Genomic DNA, 20,914 nt, shown 5'->3' with positions numbered 1-20,914 from the left:
TAGTATACTGGACTACAGGGACCTTGCCAGGCCGCCTCGACCTCAAGAGAGGGAAGATGAGGGGTGAAAGATCTGGCGGAGCATTGTGGGCATGCATTTCGCGCCACGAAAGACCACGATATATTTAGAGCATTTCCAGTATAGACCACTCCGCGATGACGCAGTGGTCTGTTTCGCGACTCCAACGCAAGGACGTGAGCAGCATAACACAAGTCGGGTGTTCGAATCCCTCGCTGGCCTGATACTTGTGGTCTATAAGAGACTTCTAGCGAGTACAATTCGTAAGGAAAGTAAGGAATAAAGGTAAGAGCACTACATGAGTAAGAAAAGGATACTACAGAGGGGTACAAGGAGAGGTACAAAAAGATGAAACATCCTTTTTCTATTATTCCTATATATCGTCGTCAGGACTGCTCAGCCCGCAACACGCCGTATAACGCCTGTGCAGGTCCGTCAGGCTGATCAGGCCTGATTGGCCTGACCAGCCCGCTCATCCCCTTTCTAAAGCTCGGGAACCCTGATCAGGCTCTGTTTCCCTGGCGGGGATGTTCAGGCATGGTTTGGCAACATCATGCAAGACCAGCCAGATGCAAGTTTTGCGACACAGGCTGGGTTTTGCGCGACGCGCCGTCGAACTTCCACAGCGGTTCAATTCTTGGTTTTACAGTGGTTCCCCGAAATGGTCAACAGGCCGTCCGCTCCGGCAACTCTTCATTGCAATATGTAGCTGAAGGGACTTATAATGTCACATAAAGTTCCGTTCTCTCCCGATATGGCGCTCTATGACACCCGAACGCAACTTCTGTCAGGCTGTTTGGAGAATTGGACACCGACATGCCATTCTATGATGGATGTTCCTTGCGCTGGCGTTGGCTCAAGGCCCACACTCCAAGCAATAACACCACCCTGACCGCTCTGAATGATTGCGGTGTGTTTTATATAGATGTTGTTTAGGACAATTCGAGAAAACATCAGACGGCACCCTACAGCACCGTGGCCATAAATATCTCTAGGCATCAGATCGCACCAGCGCACGTCGGCCAAGAACAATGAAGCTCGATAGTTTACACCTTTCTGGACATGTACCTGACAATTTACTCATTCTCTTTGTGCGAGACTGATACACAGTGCGGAAGATTTGCAAGCTATAAAGTCTTTGCCTATCTGTGGTTTATGGCACACCCTTCGTCCCCCTTTCAGTTTCCCATCCATAATATTGGTAACTTCTAACGAGTTTGCTTTTAACATGTCTACAAAAAACTTCGCCATAGATAAGAAAGTGGGCCTTTTTGCTATACATGACACTGGTGCTCCGGATGGGAGAAACGACTATAAGACTCTGGTCATTCTTCACGGTCTTGCCTGGTCGCGTGGTGAGCGTCATATCCCTAGTACCCTTGCCGAGTATCTTTCCGCGTTGAATTACTTACGGAATGACACTAGAAATATTCGCCCGTCTCTTACCAATGGCACCACAGTTCAATGCCCGTATCATCCTCGTCAATCGTAGAGATTATCCCGGATCGACACCACTCGACGACTCTGATCGAAAGAACTTGTCCTCGTTCAATTCCAGTACGGCTGAGGCAGCGCAGAATATTCGGTCATACATGCGAGATCGCGCCAGGGATGTTTACGACTTCTTATGCGAGCTAGTTGCCGCTGAGTGTATCCCGGGGGTATCAGACGGAGGTGGCATAATCATGGCTGCATGGTCATTCGGTGGAAGCTTGATTACTGCGCTGCTGGCGTACTTGAAGACGTTTGAGGTCCCTGACGTGGTCCTAGGAGAATATATTCGAAGGTTTATCTTGCTAGGTGCGTCAGCGTGATACTTCCCATATGTTTGATTATTCCGTGTTAATGCAATTCGTGAAAGAGCACTTACTAATACTGTGCTATAATTGTAGACCCGCACTACCACATTCTGGGCTTTCCTCGCTGTCCCGGTCTATTCAGTCCAATCGAGGATCCGTCTCTTTCACCAAGCGAAGGTCTGGCCAAGTTCCCCGAATGGGTATCAGGATTTTACTCCCACACATTATCTCCTTCGTTCCCGATATCTGCAGTAGAGAGCTCAACGTGGAACGCCATCTCTCTCGCCAAGCCTCCACCGACATTTCTCACCCTCTCACCCCAAGACGTCGAGGTCACAGTCTGCGCCGAGCCTGCCTTGCCGGAAGGGTCCGACGGCGTCCTTTTCGAAGCTGGGCAGCGACTTGGACTATTCGAAGAGATGAGGAAGAACGTGTTCTCCGCTGTCGCCGAAGTTGAGCTGGGTAGCTGTTCGAGGGCACTTGACTCAGTGAGGGAGAAGGCGAAGGGGTGGTGGATGGATGTTGAGATTCGCGTCATCTGGTGCGATCATTCACCGTTTTCGATGCCATGGGGCATCCAAGAGTTATACAAATACCTGGAGGACGCGAAAGCAGCAGGTATTGCGAGAGAGGGAGAAGTCAATATTGTGAGGATGAGAGGAGCGAATCATTTCGTAAGTTTATCAGTATCTCTTTCAGACGTTGATATCGGAGTGCCGAAGTTTTGATTATTCATACAGCCGCACTGGGAGGATCCTGAGCGTACATTGCGGGCGCTGTTAGCTGAAGATAACATGGTGGAGCCTTGACCAGCTACATAGAATTATTCGAGGATGGTAGTCATTCGGCGATTGGGTTTGAGCTCAAGCGCGAATAAAGATGTGTTTCGTGAGATAGTCACCCCTTTTCTTCAATAGGACGTCCACAACTTCTGTCGTGTTGAGCACTATGATCGACTGGAGTTGGGATGCACGATATCTGAGTATGGGATGTAATCATCAGTGAAGAGCATACTCAGATACTACGGCGACAGTAGAAGCCCACTGACCGCTCTTGTAAGACAGCCATGCTCTAATTCCGAGAACAGAGCAGCCGTCTGTGCTACCTGTAGTTATGGACGTCCCCAAGCCACAAGTAAGCGGTCAATGGCCGCAGGTATTACATTGTTCGGGTGAGAAGGATATAGTGAAACACTCGAGATAATTCGGTAGAAATTGCCATAGTGGTGGCCCTTTCCAGAAACCCGTCCGCCACTAAGTTACTTCCAGTATGTTGAGCAGGCCGTATCGCACGTTTGGACCTAAGCTTAAGTCTTGGGATGTAACGGTTATCGATACCTACTCATGCGATCATCGTAAACTTCATCAAGCGAAGTATGAACATTCGACGTGACATAAAGGTACTAAAACAGAGTTGCGTACAGAAACCTGTCAGGAATGGTCTGTTCGGTGCCCTTTACACAAGACGATGACCTCTAGTCTAAGCGCATCAAGACAGGCTCCTTCCCGTCCAACATCAGATCATTCGACAACGTCGCCCATTTATCCGCATCGTCCGCGTAAGCCTTGGACTGGGCACGGAAGCACTGGAGGACATCTTGTCCCAAAGGTAGGCGAAGCGGAGGATCATCGAGTTTGGCAATGGTATGATAGGTAACTTTCATTGCTGTGACATGAAAGTCAGCGGAAGTTCGTATTCGATGGACAGATAGAAAAGAGATGCCTTTCTCGGTATCTCCAGGGAGGGCAACGTTGGGAAGATATCCGCGGACATATTGAACGGTCGACTTGGGGTCGCTGTACGCTGGATGGGGTGGCGTCTGTACGAGAGATTCAGGACTGGATGCACGAGTAGCAAAACCTCCGGGCTCGACCATGGTCATCTGTAAGGGTCCAAATATTCTGTCAGATGAACAAGTCAAGACCCTAAAGCGACTGCCGCACCTTAATGTTCCATCTCGGGTCAAGTTCCTGATTTAATCGGTCATTGCGGGCGTCTCTGTCAACCGAGACCTGATATCACCTTAGAAAACGATGCCAGGCCACCTTACAAAGCTGCAACGACGAAAAGGATCATCATCACGGCTAAATTTTAGAAAACTAGACTAGACCGACCATGCTTGCTTGCAGTGTAGAATCCCAAGGCAGCACTACTGACTATGCCGAGCATGCTCGGCATGGTGATCAAACGGCCACCGATGGGACTATTAACCTCGCGGAAGAACCTAACAGCTTCACGGGCAACGTTCATGGCGCCCCAGGAGTTGGTCTCAAAAATAGAGCGGGCCATCTCGTCTGGCGTTCCCTCTACTTATCCCAGCATTGCGAAGCCTGCACTATTGAAGACGACAGCGATGCGACCGAAGGCCTCATGACTCTTGTTAAAAGCGTCCACAATATCGTTTCGCTTGGAAACATCGAGCTTCAAAACAAGCAAATGGTCGGCAGGGTACTGACTCTTGAGATGGTCGAGCATTTCAGGTTTGCGCAAGGTTGCAATTGCGATGTCGCCTTGTGATAGAACCTGTTATTATCGAGTGTGCTCATCAAATACGCTTCAACGCTCAAAGGAGGAAGACTAGCAACCAATTTTGTCATTGTGAAGCCCATCCCGGAGGATGCACCAGTTACTAAAGCAGATAATGGTTAATGACTCGAAGGAAGGGAGTGCCACAAAGCCTAACGTACGCACTGAACCATACAGCGGGCGACATGGTAGAGATGCCCTCCACTTGTTAGTTGGTTCTTAGGTCGTTTCTCAATCTGCCTCCGTTTCGCAGGCGATCATCTTTTGTGTACTGAATGGGTGGCTGTGCACAGTCCTTCCTTTTCGAGATACCAACGTGGCTTTGACAGAGTTTGACAGCCGCCGCCTGCCGCCGCCCATGCCCACCCTCCGAGACCCTCGCTGGATCCTTGCCCATCCATGCTTAAACTTGATCTGGAGGAAGACTTTGCGACGGTATCGCTATGCTCAAAGCATCTTCAAGCCGCTTTTCTATAGCTTTCTCAAGTTATACTTTTCCGCGGCTCGTTGCTCTCTCGTCTTCTGTTCTCGAGTCCTTGAACCCTCTGTCGCAATCTTGCTCCTCAGACTCTGTCTGCCAACATTCAATATCAACCTCCATCTGTATTGTGAGCTCTCTTATCTACCGGGTCAGCTACATACGGCTTCGGTGTCTTCTCTTTGCTTTATTGGGTCATCGACCAAGTGGCTCGCCTTACTCCTTGATCTCCGGGCGGCGAGTCGTGCTTCATGTGAACTTGCAATGATAAGTACTCAGTCATCACCCCCTCACGGGAGGACCTGGGAGACAGGGCCAGCCACTGTGGTACGCCCTCATCGCGCTACCAAAAAGGTGCTAAAATAGCTCTTCGTCCTGTCAAGTCCAGCATCCCGCATGTAGATGGACAAATGCGAGCTTCCGTGACTTGCTGTATGTACCCATCACAGCCCCATGTTGATGAGATATCGTCTTTTCAGTGGAAATTCCTCCATGATCTTTCTTATCGCAGAATGATCAAACATATTTTTCATCAGGAGGCGGAAAGGGATCGATGAGACGATGTCGGAGAGGATCATCGTTCCTGTGTCACCTTCGCAAACACCTCCCACGAATAATTGCATTTGGTGGGCCGGTGGCTTCGGTTCTCGATGGAAACACCAAGTCTCCGTACGTCGAGAATATGAAAGCGTGTTAGTTCCCTCTTTATCCAATGTCGGCTACAGTCTTCCAGCGAGACGTGTTTGAGCTTTGTATCAACAGCGGTTTCGAGTCGAGTGCACCGGCGAATCACTTGGCGAATATCCTTTTCAGCTTCGCTTGATCTCGTCGACATTCTTTGTACCTCATGGGGTAAATTTGGGTGGCTATAAAGGAAATACATTGCTCTCGACATTTGTGCAGCAATCTCCCTCACGATGATTTATACTAATTCGAACAAACCTACTACCCTCGTCTTTGATCTCGGAGATGTTCTCTTCTCCTGGTCTTCTCAAACCAAGACCTCTATTCCACCAAATACTCTGCAGTCAATTCTCGCCTCGGGTACATGGTGCGAATACGAATGTGGACTAATCAGCACACAGGAATGTCATACGCGTGCAGGCATTGAATTCTCCCTCGATCCCGCTGAGATCGCCTCCGCCTTCAGACAAGCTCGGGAATCACTCCAACCCGACGAGCAGCTTGTTTCACTCATCAAGGACCTTCGGGCAGCATCCGGTGGCACTCTCCAAGTGTACGCGATGTCGAACATCTCGGGCCCGGACTACGACTTCCTTCGCACCACCAAGCACGTCGACTGGTCGGTTTTCGACCGCGTCTTCACATCTGCCGCCGCACGACAACGCAAGCCAGACCTCGGCTTTTACAGACACGTCATCTCCGAAGGCGCATTCGACCTAAGTCGTGCGGTCTTCATCGACGATAAGATCGAGAACGTGCTCTCTGCACGATCTCTCGGATTCCACGGTATCGTCTTCGACAACGCCGCGAACGTTACTAGGCAGTTACTCAACCTCTGTGGGGACCCCGTCGCGCGCGGTGTTGGTTACCTTCACAGTAATGCAGGATTGCTGGAGTCGACCACGGATAGCGGAGTGGTCATCGAGGATAACTTCGCGCAACTGTTGATTTTGGAAGCTACTCGTGATCCGTGAGCGATATATCTTTATATTTCTTCAGGAGGCACTTGGTTGACCTGGACTTCCCCGCTAGATCACTTGTGAGTGCGCTTTCGAGACCAGCTCGGACGTGGAATTTCTTCCGTACTGGTACATCGTTTTTTTTTATTTCATTATTTCACACGAGCTGAACGGTTCCCATTGCTGGTAGGCAAAGGTGTCCTTACGAAGGCGAACTTCCCAAATGACCTGGATACGACTTCTCTGGGATTGACTATTCTTCCACCTTCGACCGACGTTATCCACTCAGTCTTGGACGAAATGCTCGAGTACGTGAACAACGATGGTATTGTTCAGGTCAGCTCTTCCACGACACCGTACCAAAAGTCCTGTCTCAATCATCTTGTCCTAACCATCCTACCACATCGCAGACCTATTTCGACACAACGCGCCCTCGCTTCGACGCCTGTGTCTGCGTGAACGTTCTGACCCTCTTCTACACTCACGGTCGAGGTCACGAACTCCGCTGCACGCTCGATTGGGTTCACGGTGTCCTCATCCAGCGCGCCTACATGGACGGCACACGTTATTACACCACCCCCGAATGCTTCCTCTTCTTCATGGGCCGACTCCTAACCTCATGCAAAGATCCGGAGCTGCACAAGATGCTCATGCCGGCATTCAAGGAAAGGGTTCAGGAGCGCATCGGTGCTGAAGGAGATGCGTTGGCGTTGGGCATGCGGATCCTTGCGTGTGCTGCGGCAGCCGTGAAGAACACGATCGACAGGGGGACATTGTTGTCTATGCAGTGTGTCGACGGAGGTTGGGAGACGGGATGGGTTTATAAGCTCGTCGTTTCGAAGGTTAGGATTGGGAGTCGGGGCCTGACCACTGCGATCGCGCTCGCTGCGCTTTCAGCGCCTGTGCTCCCCGCCGCTCGACCTGTCGCCGAAGTTCTTCTACTTGATGAGCAGGTGTTTGGGCAGCAACCGAAGTTCAATGGATTGCATCATTCAGAGCAGGCGCAGATTTCCCAGCTTGTTTAGAGTCTGGTGAGTGTTGAATTCCTTACGTGGTGTTCTTTTCTGACGCTTTCAGGCAGATTCGTGTATGACTTCAGAAACCACGCAGTATACGGTTGCTCGTTGTGATATCATATATTTATTGAATGTGGTTCTATTTATATTTATAGACGTCTCCTTGCTTCTCGCCCTGTGTTACTGGCACAAGAACACGCATGATACCCTAGAGAGTCGACTTCGACTCGTCTCAACTCCGAAGAGCCACAAGAGCAAGTGTGTATCCATCAAAGATCGCCAGTGCGAAGCGCCCCTCTCGTAAATTGGGCAAAGAAACTTCATGAGGGATTTACCGGCGCGCAAGACGGATAGAAAGATTGAGGCTGCCCCGAGCTATCTACTGTCTTCATTGCTCCTTGCTCGTAACCGTAGATGAAAGAAAGCAGAAGAAAGCTAACCGGATGTTGAAGTGGCGAGGATTACGTCATTTGTCGACCATTCACGCTCACGTGATCTGTGGCCTCATGGTTCGGGCGTGAAGTCGAACGAAATCGACGACAATCGGTCTTTGTCGTCTGCTTCCATCAAGCCATCCTCAAGACTTCCTCAAGACAACGGGCCACCGGCCCCTGTACATGCTCACGACTCTTTTTTCACTGTCGATATTCTCTAGACATAGTCAACCGACATCGGCCAGCGAACAAAGGTTCGCAGACTCACGACAATCATCAACGACAACGCATGTCTCCCCCGACAACCCCTCCAAGTCTCATCGCGAGTTCTCCTCTTGGCCGTGCAGCATCCCAAACACCCTCTAATGCCGGCTCTGATGAATCTGCACTCTTTGAGCTCTCTTTTGACTACGAAGTTGACCCTCAAGGCCGCATCATCCGTACCAACAAACGTCCGTCTGGCTCTAGGCACCCCCATTCACTCCATTCCAATTCCAGCTCACCGCCCACACCAGTCTCCGAATCTCAAGAAGGCTCTCCTCTGGGCAGGTTTAGCGGCGAAGGCAGAGATGGGAGGGCAACGCCAGATTTCTCGGACGGTTCGCCAATCCCACACGCTGCCAAGTCCCGTCGTGCTTCACTCTCCAGGTCAGAAAGCATGCCCGGCCCCACGACAGCGACCTCTTCCAACCTCATAGCAGATCGCCCAGAGGAGTACTCACGCCCACTGTCCACTGAGCCATCCGCATCCAACTCCCGACATTTCCAACGCGTCGCTTCAACACCACTTCCTTCCAACTTTCAATCCGGTTCCGGCATCGTTAGCGGTGCTGGTACAAGTTCGCGGATCGGGGCCTCGTCAAAGTATTCACGGCCGATGAGGGTCAGTCAAGAGCAGTATAACGAAGCCTTGAGACAAGAAGAATATCGCTGGCCGGACGAGAAAGAAAATCTCGACGACGCGGACTTCCCACATCAATATCAACACCAACCATACGAGCCACCTGCTACCATCAGCGCCCGCCGTTCTCCACCACCTCCTAGCCTGCCCGTAGCCACCAACGGACGACGTTCATCACCGCCCCGATCTGATGTCCCTGCTTACAATTACTCCCGTCCCACCGCAACCTCACAATCCCATGTCACACCAGCAGGCCCACAGCGCGCTTACCTGGCCTCCGGTTCGTCAATAACACCGGGAGGTAGTGGCGTGCGCGCCGCTGGCGCGGGCTCAACGGCGTCGAGGATGCTGAAGAAGAAGTTGACGACCGGCTTTGGAGTGAGTAGGATATCGGAGGTAGATACGCCACCGCCGTCGATGCCCATGAAAGATATGGAATACGATTATGCGGCTGAGGGGATAATGACGGATGGAGAAGCTCCTTCGCCGATGGACACAAATGGGAATGGATGGCAGAGTGATGTTGGTGGATATGCTGCGGCGGCACGAGTGGTAGGAAGGCAGAGGGCACCGAGTGCGTCAGCAGCGGTAACGGTGAATACTTCACCGAAAGGGTTGGCAGGCTCGTCGAGTGTAAGACCAAGAAGGAGTGCGAGTTTGAGCGAGGGTAATAGTGAGCGTTTTCTTTCTTCATTGTCCTCTTCTGCCCTTCTCTTTCTCTCTTTGTGGCGCTTTGTTCTTTCGGATGTGGTGCCAGAGTGTTTGTCCTGTGCTTGTCTCGGTTCGTGCTCTGCATTACCAAAGGCATTGGGCATCTCAAGTTTTGTCCGCTTCGACATGTTCCATGATCATCTTCGTTGTGTTGGCGCGTCGCATGGCATATCAAAGAGCGAGGCGGGTCGAACCTTGGTTCGGTTTGTGTCTCCGAGTTCTCCGAGCAGAGGCGTATCCTGCCTCTCGATCTCCTCAACGGGGCACAGATCTATTCATAGCACAGTGCTCTCGACGTCTGAACTAGCTCTTGTCTGGGAATGGAAATGTGACTTCCTTGTGTGGTCCCTTCGAACGAGTGTTTGTAGCACGTCGGAGTTTGAATACTTTTTCATGCTAAGACACAACCTCGACGTTTGGTCCTGCCCAGAAGCACTCTCCTTTTCTCCGCCCCTCCTCCCTCCTCTCTCGTTTCATATTCGCATTACTGATGTTTCTTTCCACTTCGCGTATGCCACGTTCACGACGAATAGACCTCGAAGAACATCACTCGACCGATGCAGCAGGACCTCCACCTCCAGCTCGAAACCCAACACGACCAGGCACCAGTCTCGGACTCGGCGCAAGTCGGGCAAGACGAGTGACCATCGAGGAAAACATGAGGATGCAGCAGCGAGAGATTGCAATGGAAGGTACGTCATGTCCACCCACCTCCAGTCTTCACGCCTGATGATTATGTACAGAGGCACAAGCCCACGCTCATGCACAAGCTCAAACCCTCGCTCACCTCCAACAACAGCAGCAGCAATCACATCAACAGCGCCGCAAATCGCCCTCTCCGACCCATCCCTCGATCGCACCAAATACCGGACCTACCGCGGCTCAAATGCGAGCACAATACGGCCACCAACGACGCGACTCTGACACTCTTCGTCAAATGCAGCAGGAGCAACTTGACGCTGCCGTCGATGGTGGCCCTGGTGGAGATGGAGGCGGGGGTGGAATCATTCCCTCACGTCTGTCGCCTTCCGGCAGGAATCTGTCGGTATCGCAGGCTGCGTTGGCCGCTTCGGCGAGGCATAGGAGAAGTCCGACTGCGCCTGAGCAGGGAACTACCAGCAATGGGATCGCTCCTGGACCAGGACAAGCACAAGGACAGCAGGCGGGCAAGACGTGGACCGCCGGCGATATGAACGGAAACGGGAAGGGGGCTGTAAATGGGAACGGACATGGGAATATGGCGGAGGACGGTAATGGGCAGATGGTGCAGGCGCAAGTTCATAGGACGCCGACGACCACCGCAACGCAGCAAGGGCAACTGAACACGGCGGCGAGGATCAAGCTTGCGAATATGAACGCTGCGAGGAATGCGGGGTCTGGTGGTGGTGGTCACGACCGAGGTAGTGGCGGTCACGATCGAGGTAGTGGTGGTGGTGAAGGTAAAATGAGCGTGCGGAACCTGGTGGTCAACAAGAGGGTGTATGCCCGACTTGACATGATCGGCAAGGGAGGTTCGTCCCGCGTTTATCGCGTCATGAACAACGCGAACGAGATTTATGCGATTAAGAGGGTTAGTTTGGATAAGACGGATGCGGAGACGATGAGCGGGTATATGAATGAGATCGCACTGTTGAAGAGGTTGGAGGGAAATTCGAGGATCATTAGGTTGGTGGATTCGGAGGTCAAAGGAACGTTGGCGGATCCGAAAGGGACTTTGATGCTGGTTATGGAGTGTGGCGAGATTGGTGAGCGTTTTGTCGTGGCGGATCCCAAGAGTTGGACAGGACTAAAGGCCCAATCTCTGCTTACAGATTTCGCAAAGTTATTGCTGGATCAACAGAAGGAGCCGATGAACATGGCTTGGATCGCCTATTACTGGCAGCAGGTTCGTTTAATCTGCACTTATATCTGTCTCTTTGCTAGATCCACGGGTTCATTCGTGTTTTGTCCTTGCTGATCCGATCGCATATGTTTTAACCACTCCCAGATGCTTCAAGCCGTCCAAGTTATTCACGACGAGAAGATCGTGCACTCTGATCTTAAGCCGGCCAACTTCGTCCTCGTCAAGGGCCAACTGAAGCTCATCGACTTCGGGATTGCGAATGCCATCGCGAACGATACGACGAATATTCAACGGGACCACACGGTGCGGTCGAGCTCTGGGGCTCCCACGTTTTACTTCCTGACTAACCGACTGCTTGTCTGTTTGCTTCGCTCCGGATACTACAGATCGGCACGGTCAACTATATGTCACCAGAAGCTATTGAATGTCAAGAAAACATGTCACGGCTCAAAGTCGGTCGCTCGTCCGACGTCTGGTCCCTCGGTTGTATCCTCTATCAGATGGTCTATGGCCACCCTCCATTCCATCATCTCGGCGTTTTGCAGAAGATGAAGGCCATCCCGGACACGAATCACGAGATTAAGTTCCCGGCCTTCTCGTATAGGGGACTGTCGAAACTCAATGCGGGTGGCGGGAGTGGCAGTGTGAATGGAGCAGAGGCGGAGGCGGCAGCAGAAGCTGGGGAAGGCGGTGCTGCTGGTGCGAATGGGTCGGACAGGCCGAGGTTGAAGGGGACGAGAGTGCGGAAGGATCTGATCGAGTGTATGAAAGGATGTCTGGTCAGAGATCCGAAGCAGAGGTCCTTGATACCGGATATGTTGGAGGACGATTGGTTGTCGCTCAAAGAAAGTATGTGACCTTTCTCATTCTCTAACTCTCATTCCTGTCCATGTCCCTGCCCGATTCCTGATCTGTCAATGTACTGATCGTCCTTCTATGGTTTGTTTTTATGTAGAGAAAGAGCCCAAAGCCAGAGAGTTACTCGAGCCGGATGAGACGATCATCAATCCGCATTATATGAAGCAATTGCTCATCCATGGCGTGAACATTGGTCTGAATGACCCAAATGCCATGGAGAATAGAGACTTCGACCTTGATGCGCAAGTGCGTAGCCCATTCAGCCGATGCCCTCCTCGATTTCTTCCCTTTGTCCTCCCGCTCTTCCTAGCCTTTCGTATCCCATTATCGGCTGTTTTCCTTTTACTTACCTAGTCGTGGTGATTCACAGCGGCTGGTCGAGGAGCTCCGCGCTCTGGCAGCGACAGAAGCAGAAACTATTGCTCTGGCAGAGGAGGAGAAGGAGATAGCGGAGGAGGCTGCAGCGGAAGCGTGGGCTTTGGCGGGGATGGCTGCAAAGAACTCCGGGCCAGGATCATGAGAGTGAAACGTATTCTCAACCAACCAGCCACCGTTGCTATCCCGGACTTGACCCCGCGACAAATGCTACTGCCTCACGGCGCTCTCCTCACCATCTATGTTTTCTCGCTGTCACTTGTGCTGCTGTCTATAGTGCTATCTGTCCTACTCTTCCATGCGGGTTTTGTGTGTATCACTATGTGTCACCTCGTTCCTCTTTCTCCTCAGTTCCATTATCCATCTGATTCATATCTGTACCTCATCCACGCAACGCATCTTGTGATCTATCATCATCTCGCATTTGGTCTCATCTATTTTCCTCTTTGGTCTTTTCTTTTCTTCGTCTCCTTCGTGTCTATAGGCATTTTGTTCTCCGGCTGTACATAGTTATTCATTTTCTTAACCATTCCGTAGTCACTCTCGTCTTAATCTTCGCATTCCTCAATCTCTCTTGATCTCATCCCGCATCGAACGTCCAGCACTGTGCTCTTATACATCATTCTTCCACTAGTCTCTGTATATGCATACACAACCGCCGTCCTTCCACTCGATGGATCTGGACCCTTCTCTCTCTTGTCTCGTATCCCCCGTCTTCCTCCCGCATCATGGCCAAAAACAAGAGGTTCCACATGCCTTCCATGTCACCTTCTCTGGCATCTTCACCACGCTCCGTTTTTCACCTCTCGTCTTATTTCCTTTCACGCATCTCACGGTATTCTTCTATGATTGGACATGTCTTTTACGTAGTTTCACTCTTTGTCTCGTCACCAAGATCGTGGGCATTCTTCGCGTCTCAATCGCGATGTACATATGACCCTTTTTCACGATACTTACGCGGTGGTTACGAGCAGGACTAGTGTAGGCAAGACGTGACGTGGCATGAATCCTCAGTTCTTATCTAGACTGAACAATGTAACTTATCCTACAATCGAGCTTGCTTTCGACTGCATTCGCATCCAGCCTAATCTGACAAAAGTTCCGAAACCATCCACCAGCCAAATCTCCTCTTCGTGCCGAATATACCAGAATATACCACGTTCAAAATATCGGCTCGTACCAAACCCAGGCCTTGATCCCAACGCCCCTTACCTTATTCTCCCATCCAGGATACTGTGCATATGCCCTGACGGCCAATACATCTCCGGGCCTCGCTACCTCAGCTACAGTACACATGCTACGGCCTTCTGCCGTAACGCTAGACGTCGAGTCGTAAAAGTGCACGAGACTGAAGTTGTTGCCGGAGGTGTGGAGTGTGGGCGTACGGCCAGCATTGACGGGGTGGGTGTGGGCGCGAATGGATAGTTTGGCGTCGTATAAGAGTTTGTGATCGTTGATGATAACATCGCGTACGGAGGTGCGAGTAGGGAGGTCTGAGATATTGGAAGCGGGTGGGTTTGTAGATGAGGTGGGTGTGGGTGTGGGTGATGAGTTCGTGGGGAAAGAGTCGCTGCATGGACTCAGGGGAGATGCAGGCCGAGAGGACGATGGGGGACTGGCGATAACGAGGCCGAACCAGGACCAAGAGCCCTGGTCTGGTAAGCTGACGTAGCCTTGGTGCGTCCTGCAGAAACACGGACGAGAACGTGTCAGTCGGATCTCCATCATTTGACAACATCATAATTTAGGCTTGTAGAGATTCATATACTCACGAGTTTGTTACTATTGGCAGATTACGTCCATATAGGGGATCAGAACTGTACGTTAAACTATGAGCGAGATGTGGAGACAGCTCACTGATTCTCAATGCGCATAAGGTCTTCAGATCGACGCTTGTTAACGGCTTCGACACCGCGATATCAACCATAGCACACGACCCTTCTGACCGTACATCATGGCTCTTTTCCTGAAACGGAATCAAGTCCTCAGAGCGAGGCCTGTGGAATCCTGCGTAGCGGAATATGATGACGACGAGTTCGTATGGGATCCCAGGACGTGAGGAAGTGAGTGGGATGACTTCATTGTCTAGACCGCCGGGGAGAGAAGAGAATGGAGTGTCTGAGTCTGAGTCTGAGCCGTCCTCGAAGTTTCGATATGGATGTTCAGGTGTAGGTCTGTATCCTCTTTGGAGCGAGCGAGAAAGGGCTTCCAAGAATATAGGATGGGGGATACGTTTTAATCCCGTATTGCAGGTTCTAAGGAAATCCTGTTGTTCAGAGCCAAGGACCCAGCGACTGAGTGCATCGACGATAGACAACATGAATAAATTGGAGGAAGACGAGAACGTTGTGGGGGTCGTGGTGGTTGCGGACGTGGGTCTGACAATTGAAGTTGAACACGATACATCCTGAATGTGGCGTTGCCCCCGCCACAAACACGTTACACGGCTTATTTGACTTTGTGTGGTCCATGTGGCAGAGGGATTTGTGTCATCGACATCACTGGTACTGCTCTCTACTGCTACCACCATCCACTTCATTGTGTCAGCGCAACTTTGCAGCGCTAATGACATGGTTCAGTCATCTCGACCAGGGGCCCCCGGATGGAACCACTCCCGCTCGGATTTTTCGAACGTATACTTACCTGCTGAGATACTTATTCTTGTAGCTGAAAAAGCCGAGCAATCCAAAACTCGCGCTTGCATCTGTGCAGTCAACAAATTTTGTTACTCTACGTGTACTACTGCTCTGTACAGTGGCCAAATCTCCATTTATGGCGATCGGACAGCCGAACGACTATTCCGCACGTTAATCCAACTTCGACCTGACATGGCCACCATGGTCAAAAATCTTCATATCGCAGTACGTGTAAAGTGAGCCTCGTCTCAAAGCAACCATCGGCGTCCATCAGAACTGACTTACTTCTTTCTTGAGATATGTCAGGGCCGGAATTATCTTCCAGGACAAAGTCGTGATACGTCGCCTCCGCTCGATTCTGCGAGCACCCATCTGCACACCCTTTTCGTCGACTCCACCTCCGACCTTTCCGTCCAATTCGATACACTCTTCGCTGCTGGTGGCTCAAGTGGCGCCGATGTGCCAGAGGATACATCCGGACCCTTGTCATTCCCTTTGTTGCGTAATCTCCGACTTTGGCTTAACTTCGGTCTCGACGAGTCGGTCCTTGACTTCCTCAAATCACACAATAGGGCCCTCCGTTGCCTCCGTCTCTATTCCGAACGTTACAGGAAAGAACAGCTCGCCTTTGAGTCTGATATGGCCAAGAACTATACCATCCCTCCCCTGATACTTTGCACGTACACCGAATGCTCTCCTTTCCTGGTATCCGCACTCGTCCCCGGCTCACAAATCGAACACGTGAAGCTGTATTGGCCGATCGTTGGCAAAGTCGATAAGGTCGCACACGAAGTCGTACAGTCTCTGGCTCACTCACAAAGACAAGTAAAGACAGTCGTATACTCTTCCTGCTCGTGGAATATCGACTTCATGCGAGGGGCAGCGCATCATCTCCCCTCCCTCCAATTGCTCTACATCAAGAATGTAGATGGTGATCGAGATATGCCGAAGGACTCCCAGGATCGCAGCATCGCAAGCACTCAATCTTGATGCCCTCCTCACGGCGAGTGGAGACTTGTCGTTATATCGTTGATACAGGTCAACACTGCGCTAAACATTTTCTGTCATAGGTCACTCTCTTGGAAGTGATACCGGAGATTCTTCGTAGCTTCAGTCATCTCAAAGTGCTCATCCTACGGTGGAATTGTCCTAAGGACGTACAGGACAGTGGTCGCAAGTTTCTGGATGACTTCGAAACTGTGCGAGAATGGGCAAAACTTTGCCCGTCTCTTCTCTACGTGATCTTTCCGTACAGTAAGTCCTATGCGCACTGCCCTTCTTGTTTTTGTCGTGTACATCTTGAGACACCTTGTAAGGCTCACGTTTTCTTGCCTTACCTTTCAGCAATGACACGCTGGATCCGCTTCCCAAACCCAGAATATGACTTCTTCGTTCCTGACACCAACTTCAGATACTATAGGAATCATGAGTATTCATACGGGACTCGTGATTCGGGCTCAGACACGGATTCGGATGCGGACTCAGATTCGGATGTTGATTCGGATGAGGACACAACGGACGCACGATGGATGCGCGAGGTTTTTCAGCGAGGACCAGAGGGCGAAAGGCTCATGTCTTCATACTTTAGGCAGGTCAGGGATTTTGACAGGCTTAACGGACAAGGTGAGGATGTCGTTAGCAGTGTGAGCGGGCTGTTAGACAGTGCGAACATCAGTCTGGTTCATCGGAAGAAGTGATCCGGCATTGTGGATGAACTGGAGAGTGATTTGATTGACGTTTGTAGCACTGTACTTCTTCTGTCAGATGTGATTATGCATGTTCCACGTTATCGAAGTCTATCTACTATGTACTCATCCCAATTTTTTCCCAACCAAGTAGCACCATCACTCGATCCATTGGCCCAGGGTCGCTAAAGCCTCCTCATCGACGAAGTTCCACACGGAAATAGCTTGAAAGAACTTCTGCCACCTCCCACCATCCACGCTCATCAGTTCCTTCCACTCATCATTATCCTCGCCCCACATCCTACGAATCATCAACAGCCAACTGCCCATCACTACGTCACCCCAGCTCAACGTCTCGCCCATCACAAACTGGCCTGACTCGTTCACGCCCAGCCAGTCCCCAACCTGTTTGAACCCCGCCAACGCCTTCTTCCACACTACAGGTCTCGCTTCTGGAGGCAACAAGTCCTCTATCTTCTTTCCAAACCTCTCCTCCCTCGAACGTCTCCAATAGTCTCGGCTTTTCTCTGTCGCTCCCGAACGTGCGATATCCACGGCCAACAGCGGAAACAAATTCGCGATGATCTTTTCCGTCCACATCTCCTCAAACGCCACCTGCAAAGCTGTGGTTCCAGCCGGAGCAAACACTATATCTTTCGCGACTGGGACCGACGCGTTGGTATACGAGGGGTAAGTCTTGTCAAGGTACCTCGCGATGTTGAACGATTCGGAGACTGTGGCGTTGGTGGCGGGATCATATATGACGGGGAAGGTGTAGACTTTCTTCTTCCTGCCGTCAATGGGATCGTGAGAGGTGGGTGGGGCACCGATAGACTCGCAATGAGACGGGATATCTGCGAAGTCGACCCAGACCGTGCGATAGGGGATGCCTTTCATGTTGAGAGCCAGTCTGGGCGACGGTTGAAGGGCGAATGACATCGATTAGATACTTCACGGTGAGATACTCTCTACAGCGTGAAGATTGTAAGGGGCGGGAAAGCTCACCTCGCCTTCCATACATTTGGAGACCATGCACCGTCTGGGAATTTCCCGGGGAAATCGTAGAGGATGATCTTTTTGTCTGAAGTAGCCATTGCAGGGAATGTCAAGGGAACGGACGGGGAAATCTCTGGAGTTCGCATATTCTTGGCCTTCCGTCTTCTTATATAGTCCCTTTGTAGCGATGACAGAGTGAATCCACCTGCGGTCCGAGTCGGAAACAACGTTTCTCGCAGTCCGGGATCTCTATATCAAGTCTCAAGAAAAGTATTTTCGATGCAGGTACCACCACCTTCGTAAAAGTGACACTGGGAGGACATCCGTGCACTCGACAGTGCACAACGAAAATCTCAAAGGACGTCGAGGAAATTTCAGCACGAAAGGAGGGCTCTGAAGCAGTGGTTACGACAAAGCTGCAGTGCTGACTGAGATATTGGTGTGCTGGTGTTCGTAGTCTCGTGCTCGCACCTTCCTAAGCGCAAGCGTGATCGTGCACTGTGCAGTTGACTCAGCTACGAGTCCGAAATTCCTGCCCGGTTCATTCCGAAGTAAGCGAAACCATGGATACGAATATTCAAAACAAAAAATTTCAGGCCTCAAGATCGAATACCGAACTACTCAGCCACAAACTCCGCGGATAGCGTTGTCTCGTTCCTAGTAGATAGGTTCTCAGGTCAACAGTAGCTGGACGCGCACACGGGACCGAAAAAAATGGGCATACCACGTGTAAGTATACCGTCGAGAACGGAGAACCTAGTAGCGGTCACAGTTCTTGCGTGCTATCTTCAGCTAAGAGAGCGCGCAAAGCTCGCTGAGGGTCCTCCCAATGCGGCTGTCCGTTTCAACGAGAATCAGAACAGCACCCATGTACACAGAACTTGAGATAATGACTGCGACGTACGAAATGGTTCGCCCCCTTCATCCTCACGATCTTTACCTCTCCAGCCCTCGCACGACCTTCCGCCTTCGCATCCTCCAGCTCCTTATACAAAGCCTGAATGCCCCACGGAAACACCCACGGCGATTGATCACACCAGATCACTCGAACCTCGAGTTTCTGCCACCACCTGATTTCCTTCTCCTCTAGCGCTTCGTTACCTACCAGATACCCCTTCGTACGATCGGGAGCCGCAGAGTAAAGCGCTTCCTTTCTCAACTCCTCAAATAGTCCTAGTCGGTGCCCAGCTTCGAAGAGAATTCCATCCGATCCTTCGGGTAAGGCCGGTCCAACAGAGATCACGTCCTCTATCTCCTTGGCAGATAAGGTGCTAAATGTAGCGGGAGGATCGGAGAGCGCGGTTGTGCTATATTCAAGGTCGGGGTTGGCTGATGGAGATGAAAGAAATGCAGGAGGAATAGAGTGGGAGTAAAAGGCTGAGACCCATTCGGGGAACTTAGATAACCCTTCACCTGGCGAAAGAGAAGGATCGTCGACGGGAGTATGTAGTCCTGGGCAGTGCGGGAAGCCAAACACATAGTAGGGTGGATCTGGACGCAAAGAAAATAAGAAAATACATCAAAGAAACGGTGTATCGGAGACTCTACAAAAGATCTTGCCTACCTAGTAAGATAAACTTTCGGATGTGTGTCCCGAGGACCATAGCGTCTGCCTCAAACGTCTCCAGATGCGCGAGTAGCGCTGTAATCCAGACTCCTCCAAATGACCATCCAACCAATATTATACCGCTATCCTTTGAAGCCCTCGGGAGAGACCTTGTGGTGGCCAATTCACAAAGGAAGTCGTGCAACTCCCGAGCCTGACCTTTCATGTATTGTCGAATATTCTGAGCAGCTTGTGTCGAACTTGAGCCACAAGAAGCTAGTAGTTCTCGATCGGCCTCGCTCAACGATGCCGATCCAGGATAGTCGCGTCGACTGACGAGAATAAGACGAGTGTTGAAGTTGGGGGCGATGGGGAAAATGCGGGCGAATGTCCCTGTGAAAAATTTCATCGATCGTTGTAAGTCAAATTATAATCGCGTAAAGGATTGTTGACACTCACCACTAGTCCACGCGAACCCGTGAATAACGACCAAGGTTTTATACTTGTCGCTTCCGCTCGGAGCTCCCGAATCTCGTATAAAGAAGGGGCCCACTTTGCTCCCCTCGGTAAGGTTGTCTGAAGGCATGGTTTTCCAGCTCGAATTCGTGGTGGAGGCCAGCTGAAAGGAGAGACCCGCAAAAAGAGTCAAGTCACAAGACAAATCCTGGAGCGTAGAAGCGCGAAAGTCTCAAGGTTATATAGAGCAGGCGCTTACTCTGTACGATAGGCGCAAGCTTCAGTATCAGTCGAAAAATAACGGGACACAACTGACTAGCGTTCTTCAGGAGGGCGTTTGGTGGAACCTTGTATGGCACAATATTAGCACAGGCTCTCCTGTGGAGGGTTTTGAAACAGCATCATGTCAGTGAACCGCAAGTAACCAATGTTCGTTCCTTGAACTAAGAGGCACGATGTCCACTTGTATCGCACTATAGCCTTAATCACTAGAGTCACTCCACGGTGCGGAAATGGTATCATTATGTCGTCGGAGCACGGGAGTCAAAGACTCTGTGTAGGGTGATGCGACCTACATAACATAATTGACCTTCCCCATATACCACGATGGTGGCGCTTTCATTCTGGGTGGAGGCTCAGATATGGAGGGCCCGGATGAACGGGTGCTAACTTAAAACTTTGGCTTCGCTAAGCCTTGACCAACTTCTGAAGCTCCGAGTCCAGCGAAAGAAATAAAAGCTACAGCGGCATACAAGTGGTGGAATAACATGAATGTAAAACAGGAAGCCTGAGTTTATGAGAGCCCATATGGTGAACAAGAGAGTTGAACCCGTCGGGGAGGTGGACGACGCCCTCTGAGCCTGTCACAATTTTATTCACAGCGCGTTCAGCTCACGTGGTTATGTTTATTCCCACGACCGGCAACGCACGGACTTTCCACCCGCCACCCAAACTTCTTCCACGTCACCACAACTCCTGTGAATCTGAAAATCC

General features: G+C 51.1%; 8 protein-coding genes across 8 annotated transcripts; 4 read left to right on the top strand and 4 right to left on the bottom strand.

The window, feature by feature from the left end:
* Window positions 1-1,246: 1,246 nt before the first annotated feature.
* Window positions 1,247-2,626, top strand: STEHIDRAFT_114969 (alpha/beta-hydrolase; the record flags this gene model as incomplete). Its single annotated transcript, XM_007309305.1, has 4 exons — window positions 1,247-1,373; window positions 1,444-1,818; window positions 1,911-2,491; window positions 2,558-2,626. 4 exons carry the CDS (start codon window positions 1,247-1,249, stop codon window positions 2,624-2,626), a joined length of 1,152 nt encoding a protein of 383 aa, XP_007309367.1.
* Window positions 2,627-3,291: 665 nt separating this feature from the next.
* STEHIDRAFT_134537 (NAD-P-binding protein) lies at window positions 3,292-4,530 on the bottom strand (the record flags this gene model as incomplete). Its single annotated transcript, XM_007309304.1, has 6 exons — window positions 3,292-3,699; window positions 3,761-3,815; window positions 3,928-4,123; window positions 4,154-4,340; window positions 4,403-4,446; window positions 4,509-4,530. 6 exons carry the CDS (start codon window positions 4,528-4,530, stop codon window positions 3,292-3,294), a joined length of 912 nt encoding a protein of 303 aa, XP_007309366.1.
* Window positions 4,531-5,738: 1,208 nt separating this feature from the next.
* On the top strand, window positions 5,739-7,489 carry STEHIDRAFT_134536 (HAD-like protein; the record flags this gene model as incomplete). Its single annotated transcript, XM_007309303.1, has 5 exons — window positions 5,739-6,475; window positions 6,508-6,593; window positions 6,655-6,800; window positions 6,875-7,366; window positions 7,418-7,489. 5 exons carry the CDS (start codon window positions 5,739-5,741, stop codon window positions 7,487-7,489), a joined length of 1,533 nt encoding a protein of 510 aa, XP_007309365.1.
* Window positions 7,490-10,970: 3,481 nt separating this feature from the next.
* STEHIDRAFT_66357 (Pkinase-domain-containing protein) lies at window positions 10,971-12,226 on the top strand (the record flags this gene model as incomplete). Its single annotated transcript, XM_007309097.1, has 5 exons — window positions 10,971-11,271; window positions 11,338-11,411; window positions 11,514-11,672; window positions 11,756-11,967; window positions 12,094-12,226. The coding sequence occupies 5 exons, from the start codon at window positions 10,971-10,973 to the stop codon at window positions 12,224-12,226; spliced, it is 879 nt and encodes a 292-aa protein (XP_007309159.1).
* A 1,388-nt stretch (window positions 12,227-13,614) lies between these two features.
* STEHIDRAFT_171879 (uncharacterized protein) lies at window positions 13,615-14,947 on the bottom strand. The gene is made up of 3 exons (XM_007309302.1): window positions 14,460-14,947; window positions 14,375-14,384; window positions 13,615-14,286 (listed from the first exon to the last, which is right to left on the bottom strand). Exons 1-3 carry the CDS (start codon window positions 14,920-14,922, stop codon window positions 13,764-13,766), a joined length of 996 nt encoding a protein of 331 aa, XP_007309364.1. The 5' UTR covers window positions 14,923-14,947; the 3' UTR covers window positions 13,615-13,763.
* Window positions 14,948-15,430: 483 nt separating this feature from the next.
* Window positions 15,431-16,941, top strand: STEHIDRAFT_171878 (uncharacterized protein; the record flags this gene model as incomplete). Its single annotated transcript, XM_007309301.1, has 4 exons — window positions 15,431-15,463; window positions 15,545-16,162; window positions 16,309-16,492; window positions 16,583-16,941. 4 exons carry the CDS (start codon window positions 15,431-15,433, stop codon window positions 16,933-16,935), a joined length of 1,188 nt encoding a protein of 395 aa, XP_007309363.1. The 3' UTR covers window positions 16,936-16,941.
* A 9-nt stretch (window positions 16,942-16,950) lies between these two features.
* On the bottom strand, window positions 16,951-18,043 carry STEHIDRAFT_125105 (uncharacterized protein). The gene is made up of 2 exons (XM_007309300.1): window positions 17,929-18,043; window positions 16,951-17,833 (listed from the first exon to the last, which is right to left on the bottom strand). Exons 1-2 carry the CDS (start codon window positions 18,015-18,017, stop codon window positions 17,083-17,085), a joined length of 840 nt encoding a protein of 279 aa, XP_007309362.1. The 5' UTR covers window positions 18,018-18,043; the 3' UTR covers window positions 16,951-17,082.
* Window positions 18,044-18,685: 642 nt separating this feature from the next.
* Window positions 18,686-20,051, bottom strand: STEHIDRAFT_161723 (alpha/beta-hydrolase; the record flags this gene model as incomplete). The annotated part of the gene is made up of 4 exons (XM_007309299.1): window positions 18,686-18,754; window positions 18,824-19,410; window positions 19,484-19,858; window positions 19,925-20,051. 4 exons carry the CDS (start codon window positions 20,049-20,051, stop codon window positions 18,686-18,688), a joined length of 1,158 nt encoding a protein of 385 aa, XP_007309361.1.
* Window positions 20,052-20,914: the final 863 nt, after the last annotated feature.

Source organism: Stereum hirsutum (genome assembly GCF_000264905.1).
Source record: "Stereum hirsutum FP-91666 SS1 unplaced genomic scaffold STEHIscaffold_17, whole genome shotgun sequence".
Lineage (NCBI taxonomy): Eukaryota > Fungi > Basidiomycota > Agaricomycetes > Russulales > Stereaceae > Stereum > Stereum hirsutum.
The sequence above is the reverse complement of the archived record's forward strand: the minus strand, read 5'-3'. Positions and strand labels throughout refer to the sequence as shown.

What these genes read in the sequence shown, in the direction of transcription:
- STEHIDRAFT_125105 (XM_007309300.1), bottom strand. Translation starts at nt 18,017, where the DNA reads ATGGCTACTTCAGACAAAAAGATCATCCTCTACGATTTCCCCGGGAAA. An exon ending in CCAAATGTATGGAAGGCGAG is followed by an intron (nt 17,834 to 17,928) that starts GTGAGCTTTCCC and finishes ACCGTCGCCCAG; the next exon opens with ACTGGCTCTCAACATGAAAG.
- STEHIDRAFT_171879 (XM_007309302.1), bottom strand. Translation starts at nt 14,922, where the DNA reads ATGTTGTCTATCGTCGATGCACTCAGTCGCTGGGTCCTTGGCTCTGAA.